Source organism: Rhinoraja longicauda, chromosome 29 (genome assembly GCF_053455715.1).
Source record: "Rhinoraja longicauda isolate Sanriku21f chromosome 29, sRhiLon1.1, whole genome shotgun sequence".
Taxonomy (NCBI): Eukaryota; Metazoa; Chordata; class Chondrichthyes; order Rajiformes; family Arhynchobatidae; genus Rhinoraja; species Rhinoraja longicauda.
This window is the reverse complement of record NC_135981.1, coordinates 26,346,196-26,359,479: the sequence shown is the minus strand read 5'-3', so window position 1 is coordinate 26,359,479 and position 13,284 is coordinate 26,346,196. Positions and strand designations below refer to the sequence as shown.

Sequence of the window (13,284 nt, the reverse complement as noted above, 5' to 3'; positions counted from 1 at the left end):
TGTCGCTCTTGTATAAGATAGTGCTCGCTGAACAGCTGGACTCAGTGGGCAGAAGGACCTATTTCCGTGCTCTCTGAAGTCTCAAGTAGTCTCTAAGGTTCCTGATACCCCTACCTTGGGTAAAAGGCTCTGTGCTTTCAACCTATCCATTCTCCTCATGATCTTATACACCTCTATAAGATCACCCTTTGATTGAAAAGTAAAGTTCTGGAGATTCATTCCAACCAACTAGCAGCCGATATTGAGAATGATCAGCCATGATCACATTGAATGGCGGTGCTGGCTCGAAGGGCCGAATGGCCTACTCCTGCACCTATTCTCTGTTGTCTATTGTCTATATCAAAGGAGATATAACATTGGAGAATTGGGCATTTACTTAATGGCTGATAAAAGGTAAAGTACCATCATCTTTCTGAATCATAATCTCTGCAATGTTTCACAGATCATATGAAACATGTATTTATGATATGTCATTCTGCACATCAAAACCATTGCATCAGCGCTTCAAATATATTCCATGTTTTATTTCCATTCACAGATAATTGCCGGTGTCCTGATGTCTGGCGTGGTTGTATAATGGAGGATACAGGGTAAGATGGGGAGGATAATCTATTTTAAAAGTAGCATATCGTGCCGTCGGCTGGAAGGAGAGCAAGTGGTCCATTTATAAAGCGTTGGTTAGGCCTCTGTTGGAGCAGCCTGTCCATTTACAGGCTCTACAGATAGTGAAGTATGCCAAGGCCTGAGGAAAATGCAGAGGGTATTTACCTGAATGGGGTGAAAGAAAAGGATTGAGGAACTAAGCTGCTTCTCTTTAGACCAAAGAGAAGAGGAAAGAGGAGCTTGTTCATCACATGCAGGGTTTGGATGGAGTAAGTAAGGAGCATTTTTTTTACAGTGGCCGAAATGTCAAAAACTGGTTGATACAGATCAAGCAGCAGTGGAACCACGGTAGAATACGTGAAGGATAGACACATAATGCTGGAGTAACTCAGCGGGACTGGCAGCATCTCTGGAGAGAAGGAATGGGTAACGTTTCAGGTCAAGACCTTTCTTCAGAATATTTTGATAACTGTGCCATGCAGTAATTGCTTCAGGACTTCAAGCAGATGAAACGATAACCTTGAAAAGGGAATTGGATAGTAGGGAAATAATTTTAGGGTATGGAATAGAACAAGAGAATGGAATTAATGGGATAACCTATAAAGGATGACTACAGGCATGGAAAGCTGAGAACCTGCCTTTGATCAAGTACCCTGGCCTCCATTCTTTGGTTTATTTAGTTAATTATTATTGTTGTCACGTTCAACAAAAAGTTATTCCAGTCATCGAAAAGCCAAAACATGCTTACAATTATATTAAAGACTATATTTGATTACGGGGCGGCATGGTGGCGCAGTGGTAGAGTTGCTGCCTTACAGCGAATGCAGCACTCAATCCCGATTACGGGTGCTGTCTGTACGGAGTTTGTACGTGTTAATGTGTGGGGATCGCTGGTCGGCGCGGACTCGTTGGGCCGAAAAGTGCCTGTTTCGTGCTGTATCTCTAAACTAAACTAAACTAAACTAAATTAATCCGTCCGCTATGTACAGATACTGGATAAAGGGAATAATGTTTAGTGCAAGACAAAACCCAGTAAAGTCCAATTAAAGATAGTTTGAAGGTCTCCAATGAGCTAGTTGGTGATAGGATGGTTCAGTTGCCCGATAACAGCTGGGAAGAAACTGTCCCTGAATCTGGGGGTGTGCGTTTCCACACTTCTGTTCCTTTTCTTGAAAGAGTGCTGTTTGGAAACAAACTGAAATGTACTATTCCTTGGTACAGGATTTAGCTGTAATGCCAAGAAGGAAAGTTGTTCTTTTTGGAAGGGAACATTGAAGTGGTGGCATTCACATGTGCCTGCAATCCTTGTCCCATTTTTTGTGATAAAGATTGTGGGTTTGGGAAAGTGATTTTTCCATTTCTGGGCAAAGGATTGTTTTTCTGATCCAGGCTTTCTTTGTCTTGGATGGATGTTATGCGTAAATGATAAAGCAGCTACTTAGCTGAGAAACTTGGTGGGTGCCGGTGGAAAGGTACCAGCAATGGTATCTATCAGCAGGACTCGGTTGGTTGAAAGAAAATGCAAAAATCGAGTCAGCCTCAAGTTTGCTTGTGGCAACAGACAGCAGAAGTCAACAACTATGCAGAAGAATTTGGATGCACTTCCAACCTGTCAAGTTTTAAAACACAGATAAACCATTTGCCAAGTAAACATCAAGTAGAATAATTAACTAACAGGATGTACAATTATAAACCAAACAGATTTATTTTTGGAGATTGGTCCAACATTTGAATGACCCTAATACCCACTCACCACAGTTCAAAGTTCAACCATGCATGTCAACAGTGTTGTAGGAAGGAACTGCAGATGCTGGTTTAAACCGCAGATAGACACAAAATGCTAGAGTAACTTGAAGGGTTACTTGAAGTTAGAGGTAAATGTTCATACCGCTGGGGTGTAAGCTGCCCAAGCAAAATATGAGGTATTGCTCCTCCAATTTGCACTGAGCCTCACTCTGACAATGGAGGGGGCCGACAGTGTTGTTACATTGCTCACTTCGAAGCACAGCTCCCTCCCCCACACCACTCCTCAGCAATGGCCACTCTCTCTCCTGTTTGCTGCTTCCACCGTCCTGATGTACAGCGTGCCTGGCGTCTCCCAGACTGACCCCAGTTCCACCTTTTTCTTGTCACCCCGCCATTCCATTATATGTGCCAATGTCTTGTGTTCCTCTGGCAATGCAGTACTTGCATAGTAATTGCACTACTTTTATCTTCTTTCTGGTAACAAAGAGGAAGTGGATTGAACTGATTGCCTTCCATCACAGTGAGGAATGTGGAATCCACTGTGATGGATGTTTATGTTAACTTTTATGTGGTTGTGTGTCTTGTTGCTTTTCACTTAGTGTAGCTGGTAACTTAAATTTCACTGTACCTTAATTGGTACATGTGACAATAAACTGACCTTGATACCTTGAGACCTTGAAGCCAAGAGTCAAGTCAAGAGTCCGAAGTGTTTTCCTAAAACAGAACAATGACATTCTTACTTGAAGCAGCACAAGAGATATGTAAACAGAGTACTCTGTAAACACCATAACTAAACAGTAACAAAAGTGTGTGTGTGTATATTACACATATATATATATTTATATCAAACAAAGGTGGGGGTGGAGGATGCCATCATCCACCTGCTCCATCATTCCTAAGGTTCACCTGGATAGGCCGGGAAGCACTGAGAGTCATGTTTTTTTAACTTCTCCAGTGCATTTAACACCATCCGGCCTGCACTGCTGGGGAGCAAACTGACGAAGATGCGGGTGGATGCTCCATTGGTGTCCTGGATCACCAACTACCTGACTGAATGATCACAGTATGACAGGCTACAGAACTGTGTCTCGGACATGGTGGTGAGCAACACAGGGGCCCAGAGGGGACGGTCCTCTCTCCCTTCCTGTTCACCATCTACACCTCTGACATCAGATACAATTCAGACTCCTGCCACCTGCAGAAGTTTTCGGATGACTCTGCAATTGTGGGCTGCATCAGTGAAGGGAGGGAAGCTGGATACAGAGGTGTAGTCAACGACTTTGTTGAGTGGTGTGGGGTGAATCACCTGCAGCTCAATACCGACAGGACCAAGGAGTTAGTGGGGGACTTTAGGAGGAGAGGAACACCCCTGTCCCCTGTCTCCATCAATGGTGTGGATGTGCAGTTTACCAGGGAGTACAAATACCTTGGAGTTTAGCTCGACAGTAAACTGGACTGGTCCAGGAACGCTGACGCCCTGTATAAGAAGGGACAGAGGTCTGTACTTTCTGAGGAGGCTCCGTTCTTTCAACGTCTGCAGTAAGATGCAGATGTTCTATCAATCAGTGGTGGCCAGTGCCATCTTCTTCACTGTCGTGCGCTGGGGTAGCAGGACGCCAAGAGAATTAACAAGCTCATCAGAAAGACTGGTTCTGTCCTGGGGATAATACAGTTCACCCTCTCTATTATAAAGGTATGTCCTTTAATTCCGAGGCTATGCCCTCTGGTTCTACACTCTCCCATTACTGTTTGCACTTTGACTTTATCTAGGCCTTTCATTATCCAGTACGTTGCAATGAGATCCCTACCCCCCACCCCTTCATCCTTCTAATCTCCAGCAAGTACAGGTCCCATAACCTTCAAACACTTATCATACTGTGATATCATGAGAGGTAGAGTCATAGAGGGGAGATACATTTCCTCCCGGTGGATGCAACAAGGACTACAAACCATCATGGCTGCCAGCAAAAGACTACAAAACCAATAGTCAGCAGGGCTGCCTGCCCTGCTGACACTGATACTGATTGCTGCTGATTGCTGCTGACACTGATTGCTGCCCAGCTGAAACAGATGAGCTGATTGCCTCAGTGAGAGAGCTAAAAGGGAAGGGAGGCAGTATATTTAAAGAGAGAGACAACGACTGGAGCAGAGAGGGAGAGAAGCAGTGTTTGAGTTATATTTTGTAAGAAGGCAGCAAGCTACAGTTTTGATTTAAGTACCTGTTTTGGTTTTGTGTACCTGTCTGCAAACAATTAAGTTTACCTGTTTTTGGAAAAGACTAAATATATGGAATTTAAGTTTGAAAACAAGAACGTTTGTGGCTTCATTTCCGGCACCCACACCTCCCAACCTACAAGAGAAAAGCTCCCGACCTCTCAAGACATCACAATACATTTACCCAATCATCCCCACGATCATTCTTGTAAACCTTTCTAGACCCTATCCAAAACTAGCACATCCTTCCACAGATATGGGCCCTAAACTGCCCTCAATATTCCAAATGTGGTCTGACCAGTGCCTTATAAACCCTTATAAACCCTCAGCATTACAACCTTGCTTTTATTCTAGTCCCCTCAAAATGAATTAGCTGAAGAAGGGTCTCGACCCGAAACATCACCCATTCCTTCTCTCCAGAGATGCTGCCTGTACCACTGAGTTACTCCAACTTTACCCTTGAAATGAATGCTTTGCATTTGCCTTCCTAACCGCCGACTCAACTTGCACATTAACCGTTCAAGAATCCTGCACCAGAACTCCCAAGACCCATTTGCATCTCCGATTTCTGAATCCTATCCCCATTTAGAACGAAGTCTATGCCTTTATTCCTTCTACCAAAGACCATGATGTACACCTTGCTATGCTGTACTCCATTTGCCACTCGTTTGGCCACTTTGCAAATTTGTCCGTACTCCTGCAGCTTCCCTGCTTGCTCAACACTACCTCCCCCTCTACTTATCTTTGTTCCATCCACAAATTTGGCCACAGAACCATCAATTCCACCATCCAGATCATTAACATACAACGTGAAAAGTAATGGGTCCCAATACTGACCCCTGCGGAACACCACTAGTCACTGGCAGCCCAGCCAGAAAAGCCCCCCTTCATTCCCACTTCTTGCCTGTTACCAGTCAACCAATCTTCTATCCATGCTAGTACCTTGCCTCTAATACCATGGGCTCCTATCGTGTTTAGCAGCCTCACGTGTGGCACTTTATCAAAGCCCTTCTGAACATCGAAGTAAACAACATCCACTGACTCTCCTTTGTCTTACCTGCTTGTTACCTCCTCAAAAAAACTCCAACAGATTTATCAGGCAAGATCTCCCCTCAACAAAACCATGCTGGCTTTGGCCTATTTTATCCCGTAGTAATGGACTCTAAAATATTACCAACTACAGAAATTAGATTAACTGGCCTATTAGATTAACTGGCCTAACTGGCAATTATAGAATTGCCTTTCTCGTGTCCCGTTCCCTTCTGAAACACCTAAGTTACATTTGCGAATTTCTAGTTCTTTGGAACCATTCCTGGCTCCAGTGATTCATGAAAAATCACGATTAATGCCCCCTAATCTGAACAGGTACTTCTTTCAGAACCTTGTGGCGCAGTCCATCTGGTCCAGGAGACTTATCCACCTTCAGACCTTTCAGCTTTCCAAGCACCTTCTCCTCACTCACTTCTGCCCCCCGACTCTCATGTATTTGGTGGTGTCTTCCACTGTGAAAACTGACATAAAATGCATTTTCAGTTCATCCGCCATTTCTTTGTTCCCCATTGCTACTACTCCAGCATCATTTTCCAGTGGTTCAATGTTCACTCTTGCCTCGCTTTTACTCTTTATATATCTGGAAAAGCTTTTAATATCCTCTTTTCTAAATGGAGTCAGTGGAAGGGAGGTTGGTTTGTGTGATGGTCTGGGCTGCGTCCACAATTCTCTGCAATTTCTTGCGGTCATGGAAGGAGCTGTTCCCAAAGCATGTTGTGATGCACCTCGATATAAAGCTTTCTTCTGCACATCTGTAGAGGTTGGTGAGAGTTGTTGGGGACATGCTGAACTTCCCCCGAAGCCTTTTAAGGAAGTAGAGGCATTGGTATGGTTGCAGGTGACACCAGGCACCCCAGTCAGGTGTCCCCTGTGGACAACGCAGATGAAGGCAAGTTGGAGATGAACAACAAATAAATACTGGCCTTGCCAATGCTACTCATATCCTAAAATGTGATGTTTTTTAATATGCTGAACAGGCTTTCACTTTCCCATGATGGTAGATTTCGAAAGCAAGGGTTGTGGTACAATTCATTGTTCATCAAATGTTGTGCCTGTTTGTACTTTTAGGCACTATCTCCCAAGAAAATTTTCAAGATGCAGCATCAGTGATTATAACCAGTTGCTACAAGCTGGAGGAGGCATTTGTCTTTTTAACAAACCTCTCAAGGTAAGGCCTTTGGATAATTGATGTTATGGCCAAACAAACTTTTCTGAAGTGAGAATTCTGTTTACTATAATTTGTTTATTATCATTGTTGAATGTAAAATATCATCAGTACTGAGGATCGAACATGTCAGTTGGCTTTATTCACAAAATGCTGGAGTAACTCAGCAGGTCAGGCAGCATCTCCTGAGATGCTGCCTGACCTGCTGAGTTACTCCAACATTTTGTGAGTAAATACCTTCGATTTGTACCAGCATCTGCAGTTATTTTCTTACAATGTCAGTTGGCTTTATCCTCTACACATTTTGATCACTGGCAGGTCAGATATGTTGTGTTACGTTCAGTGTTCCAGTTCTCTATCTGGGAGATATATTTGTGTGTCAGTATTAATTTTACTTTCGAGATACAGCACAGAAACAGGCCCTTCGGCCCACCGAGTCCGCAATGACCAGCAATCCCTGCACATTCACACTATCCTACATACACGAGGAATGATTTACATTTATACCAAAGCCAATTAGCCTACAAATCTGTACATCTTTGGAGTGTGGGAAGAAACCAAAAATCTCAAGAGAACGGGGAGAATGTACAAACGCCGTACCTGTAGACAGCACCCGTAGTCGGGATCGAACCTGGGTCTCCGGTGTTGTCCACCGAACCTGGGTCTCCACTGTAAGGCAGCAACTCTACCGCTGCGCCACCATGCTATCCTTAACTCCAGTCAGCTACAGTTTTTGTGTAACAATGACTTCAGTTCGAAAGACAATGTCGCACGTTGCAATGAGTTGCACAGATCCAATGGTTTAAATCCGTCATTTCAACTAGCGTTATATTCATATAAGCTTAGAAAATGGATTTTACCTACTTTCAGTGCATTTGTTTGGTGCATCCTGCATCAATGCACTTAGACATAAAGTGCTGGAATAACTCAGCGGGTCAGGCAGCATCTCTGGAGAACAGGAATGGATGACATTTTGGATCGAGATCCTTCAGACTGAGAGTCAGGGGAGAGGGAAACTAGAGGTATGAAAAGGTTCAGAACAAATCAGATCCGGCACCGATGACTGGGGAAAGGTGGAGCTCACAATGGTCCATTGTTGGCCTGTGGAAGAGGTGAAAATGAAAGGATACAAACAGTGAAGCTAGTGAACAATGCACTTAGTGTTACCACCAAATCAGTCCCCTCCCCCCACCATAAGATTGTGAAAAGGATCAGAAAGATGTTTGAAACATTGTTAAGAGAGCTTACGTCCAGGAAAACTAGAGTGGGGACTACAGGGACAATTGTTGACAGCTGCTGACATTAGACCTCAGGCCATTCTTGCAGGAGCATCATCCCTGGAATGCATACTCCTCGAGGCAACCAGGTACCAACAACATGGAGGAAAGAAAGGCCGCAGGGAAGATGTAAGGATCAACTAGACTTTACAGGAAGGGGCTTAGAAATGCAGTGCATGAAATGCAAGCATTGAGCAAACTGGGGAGACCTTGGATGGTGAGGTGGGCAGAAATTTATTATTATCGCGGGTCCCGAGATATATGAAAAACTTTGTGTGTTATCCAGTCAAATTAGTCTTCTAATTTGAGGAAGGACATTCTTGCTATTGAAGGAGTGCAGCGTAGGTTCACAAGGTTAATTCCCGGGATGGCGGGACTGTCATATAATGAAAGAATGGAGTGACTGGGCTTGTATACACTGGAATTTAGAAGGATGAGAGGATCTTATAGAAACATATAAAATTATTAAGGGATTGGACACGCTAGATGCAGGAAACATGTTCCCAATGTTGGGGGAGTCCAGAACCAGGGGCCACAGTTTAAGAATAAGGGGTAGGCCATTTAGAACTGAGATGAGGAAAAACATTTTTCACACAGAGAGTTGTGAATTTGTGGAATTCTCTGTCTCAGAAGACAGTGGAGGCCAATTCACTGAATGCATTCAAAAAAGAGTTAGATAGAGCTCTTAGGGCTAGAGAATCACGAGGTATGGGGCGAAGGCAGGAATGGGGTACTGATTGTGGATGACCAGTCATGATCACATTGAATGCTGGTGCTGACTCGAAGGGCCGAATGGCCTCCTCCTGCACCTCTTGTCTATGTATCTATGTATCATACCACACTTCACACTGCCTCGGCAAGGCCACCAACATAATCAAGGACAAGTCTCACCCCAGTCACTCCTTGTCTCCCATCTCCCAACAGGCAAGAGGTACAGAAGTGTGAAAACGCATACATCCAGATTCAGGGACAGTTTTTTTCCCAGTTGTTATCAGGCAACCATTCTCTCACCAAATAAAGGGTGGAGCTGACCTTCCATCTACCTCGTTGGAGATCCTCAGTCTATCTTTAATCAGACTTTGCTGGACTTTATCTAGCACTAAAAGTTATTCCCTTTACCTTGCACCTGTACACTGTGGATGGCCCGACTGTAATCATGTATCGTCTTTCCGCTGACTGGATAGCACTCAACAAAAAGCTTTTCACTGTACCTTGGTAAACTAAACTAAAACTTTATTTTCCTTCTTTCACTAACTCATGAGTATAATCAAGCCACACCCAAGTATCACGCATAGTGCAAAGGGAAAAATAAAGAGCGTGAAGAATATAGTGTTACAGTCACTGAGAAAGTGACATAAAAATAGTGCAGTACCTCACCAAAGTGGGTTGGTAGATCGTGACTATACCTTTATAAGAGGTCCATTCAGTAGTCTAGTAACAACGGGGGGAAAGGCGTACCTGTATCTGCGAGCGCGTGCTTGCAAGCCTTTGTATCCTTTGCCCAACGGAAGAGGGAATGACCAGGACATGAGTGGTCCTTGATTATATGTGTGCCTTCCCAAGGCAGGGTGACGTGTAGATGGAGTCGAAGAGGGCGAAGGCTAGTTGTGTGACAAATAAGCCCACATCTACAACTCTCTGCATTTTCTTGCAATCTTGGGCAGAGCAGTCACCAAACCAAGATGTAAGGCATCCCCATAGCTTGCTTTCCATGGTGCATCTGTGGAAATTGCTAAGAGTCATTGGGTAGATTTCCTTCATCTTCTAAAGTAATGATGTGGGTGTTTTTTCTTGAAGAGGCAGGAAGAAGGTGGCAGAAGTGTCTCCTCCAGGAAGGAGATTCACTGCACTATGGGGCTACGTTAGAAGGTGTTTCACGGTTTTACAAGACATTTATTTTTATTTAGTTTTAGTTTAGTTTAGAGATACAGCGTGGAAGCAGGCCCTTCGGCCCACCAAGTTCATGCCGACCATTGATCTCCGCATATTAACTCTATCCTACACACACTAGGGACAATTTACACTTATACAAAGCCAATTAACCTACAAACCTGTACGTCTTTGGAGTGTGAGAGGAAACCAAAGATCTTGGTGAAAACCCACGCAGACACGGGCAGAACATACACACTCCGTACAGACAGCACCCGTGGTTGGGATCGAACCCGGGTCTCTGGCGCCGAAAGCGCTGTAAGGCAACAACTCTACCGCTGCGCCACCGTGCCGCACTAGGGATACAATAGACTCCGACTGCAAATCCTGAGCAAAAAGAACAAAAAGCTGGAGGAAATCAGTGGTCAGGCAGCATTATTTTAATGTTTTGGTTTTCCAGGATCCAGTAGTGTTGGCAAAGCCAGCATTTGTTGTTGACCTTTAGAAGGTGATGCTGAGCCACCTTCATGGACTGCAGCAGGTCTTCAGGTGAAGACTATTGTGTGGGGTTCCACAATTCAGTCCCAGTGACAATGAAGGAGGGGTGATATATTTGCAAATTAATTTGGTGTGCAACTCTGAACGTGACATTCAAATGGCAGCATTGTCATGCATCTGCAGCCTTGTTCTTCTTGGTGGTAGAAGGCACATATTTGGAAAGCGCCGTCAGAATACCCCAGGTGAGTAATTGAAGTGCCTTTCGTAAATGGTGCTCAATGAAGCCACTGTGGACCCATTGTAGAGAAAACGAATGTTTAAGATGGTGGATCGGTGCCAATTAAGCAGGCTGCTTTGTCTCGTGTTGCGTTGCACTCATCCAGGCAAGTGGAGGCTATTCCAACATGTTCCTGACTTGGCCTTAGTATTAGGACAACATTTAAAAAACATTTGGGCAGGTACATGGATAGGAAAGGTTTAGAGGGATATGAGCCAAACGTGGGCAGGTGGGACGAGCATAGATGGGACATTTTGGCTGGCATTGACATGTTGTGCTGAAGGGCCTGTCTCCATGCTGTGGGACTCCATGACGCTATGACTTGTAGATGCTGCCAAAAATTTGTAATCTCAAGAGGCGAATCTCTGGTGCAGGTACACAGCTTGTGAACTTTATCTTGCAGCTGTACAATTTATGGCTGATGGATCTGAGCTCCAGTTAATTGCCAAGGTGTTAGTGGAAGATTTGGTGATGGTAATTCCATTGAATAACACAACCAGATGGTCACTGCCTGGCAATGTTGTGCTATGGATGATATCTGCTTCTTATCTGCCCATACCTGAATGTTTGAATGTTGCTGCCATCGGTTGCTTCATTTGCTGGGGAATTGCGAGTGGATTTGGGCATTATGCAATCATCAGTGAACAATCCCACTACTGACCTTGTGATGGAAGGAAAGTCATCGATAAAGCAGTTGAACATGGTTGGGCCTAGGACAATGCACTAAGAAATCCCTTCAACGATGTTCTAGAGTGCACCTGCCTCTGGGAAAATGTCAGACACATGGACAGGTCCAGGTACATGGATAGGAAGGGTTTACAGGGATATGAACCAAATGCAGACAAATGGGACCAGCTTAGATGGGGCATCTTGGTCGGCATGGACGACTTGGGCCAAGGGGCCTGTTTCCATGCTGTTTAACTCTGACCTCTCTATGAGCCAGGGGTTGTATGCCAACAACCAGGAGTGCCCATTTCAGCTTCACAAGGCACAGTTTATTTCGAATTGATCACTAGAAAGTCTACTTGATGCACGGTTGATTTATGGTAGGGGACATAGTGTCCACGGTGGCAGCACGGTGGCGCAGCGGTAGAGTTGCTGCCTTACAGGGAATGCAGCGCCGGAGACTCAGGTTCGATCCTGACTAAGGGCGCCGTCTGTACGGAGTTTGTACGTTCTCCCCGTGACCTGCGTGGGTTTTCTCCGAGATCTTCGGTTTCTTCCCACACTCCAAAGACGTACAGATATGTAGGTTAATTGGCTGAGCAAATGTAAAAATTGTCCCTAGTGTGTGTAGGATAGTGTTAGTGTGCGGGGATCGCTGGGCGGCGCGGACCCGGTGGGCCGAAGGGCCTGTTTCTGCGCTGTATCTCTAAATCTAAAAAAAATCTAAAAATCTAAATCAAAATTCTGTATTGAGGTATTTTTAAATTTCAACTTAAGAGAAAAACAAAAAAGTAATTGGGGTGGGGGAAGGATGATCTTCTGTTTCATCCAAGGACTCTCCTGCTATCCCACACTTTATCCCCAAAGGCAGCACCAAGAAATTCTGGGTCAAACAATCTCAAAACATTCAGCACATTTTAGCATGTTCTATTCAAGATGTTAAACAATGGAATCACTTACAAATTCTGATTTAAAGAGTTTTGCTTAAATTTTATTAGACATGGGTTTAAGGTGAGGGGGGAAAGATTTGATAGGAACCTGAGGGGTAAACAGAGGGTAGTGGGTATATGGAACAAGCTGCCAGAGGAGGTAGTTGAAGCAGGTTCTGAGTTGAGTTGAGTTTGTTTTTTGTTTTACTGTCATAACATTTAAGAGACATTTGCACAGGTACAGGGATAGGATAGGTTTAGAGGGTTATGGGCCAAGCACAGGCATGTGGGACTAGTGTAGATGGGGCATGTTGGTCAGTGTGGGTAAGATATTTCCATGCTGTAAGACTCTATGACTATATATGTTAGTTATGAAGTAAAGCCTAAAATGGACCTGTCCTCAATTCCACAGCTAGTTGACCCTCAAGAATGTGGGAACGGATATGTGGAAAATGGAGAAGAGTGTGATTGTGGATCGGCTATAGTGAGTAGATGCTACTGTGCCCGACATTCGGAGTCCATAATTCTGTCTTACATTGCATTGAAGGTCTTTGCATGAAATCTGTTTTGCCCCAGTGTTAACCAAACATACCAGCTTTATTTAATAAAGTGGTTCGAAGAGAGAGCAAATTGACGATTTTTTGCCAATTTTACACAGTAGTGCAAACGCTTCCCTATTTAAAATAACAAGGCAGTTTGCAGTTGTAGGACAAAAATAGTTGAAGAAGAAGCAAGATAAGATGGGAAAATATCAGTGGCACAATTCCATTCATTGCACTATGTTCTCACCAACTAGTTGCTTATATGTGACCTTCTTCTTCTTCTTGCTTTTGAGACAGCAGAGGTTATGTAATGCCCTCCAGGCGCTGTAGCCAGTGCAATGTGCAGTTGTCGAGGGCCGTGAGGTCTACCCCTCCACCAGGGGAAAGGAGGACAGTGCAGTAGAAAATGCCGTGCTGCGCTGTTTGCTGGTCTGCTCCACACACGCAG

At 44.3% G+C, this 13,284-nt stretch overlaps 1 protein-coding gene across 5 annotated transcripts in view; it reads left to right on the top strand.

Moving 5' to 3' along the window:
• The window catches only part of adam11 (ADAM metallopeptidase domain 11), a 159,152-nt gene that overhangs the window by 93,360 nt on the left and 52,508 nt on the right, over positions 1-13,284 (top strand). For all 5 annotated transcript variants that reach the window (XM_078424546.1, XM_078424550.1, XM_078424548.1 and 2 more), the window contains exons 14-16: positions 539-590; positions 6,682-6,781; positions 12,707-12,778. In XM_078424546.1, the coding sequence (XP_078280672.1) occupies positions 539-590; positions 6,682-6,781; positions 12,707-12,778 (224 nt within the window). The remainder of the gene's footprint in view (positions 1-538; positions 591-6,681; positions 6,782-12,706; positions 12,779-13,284) is intronic.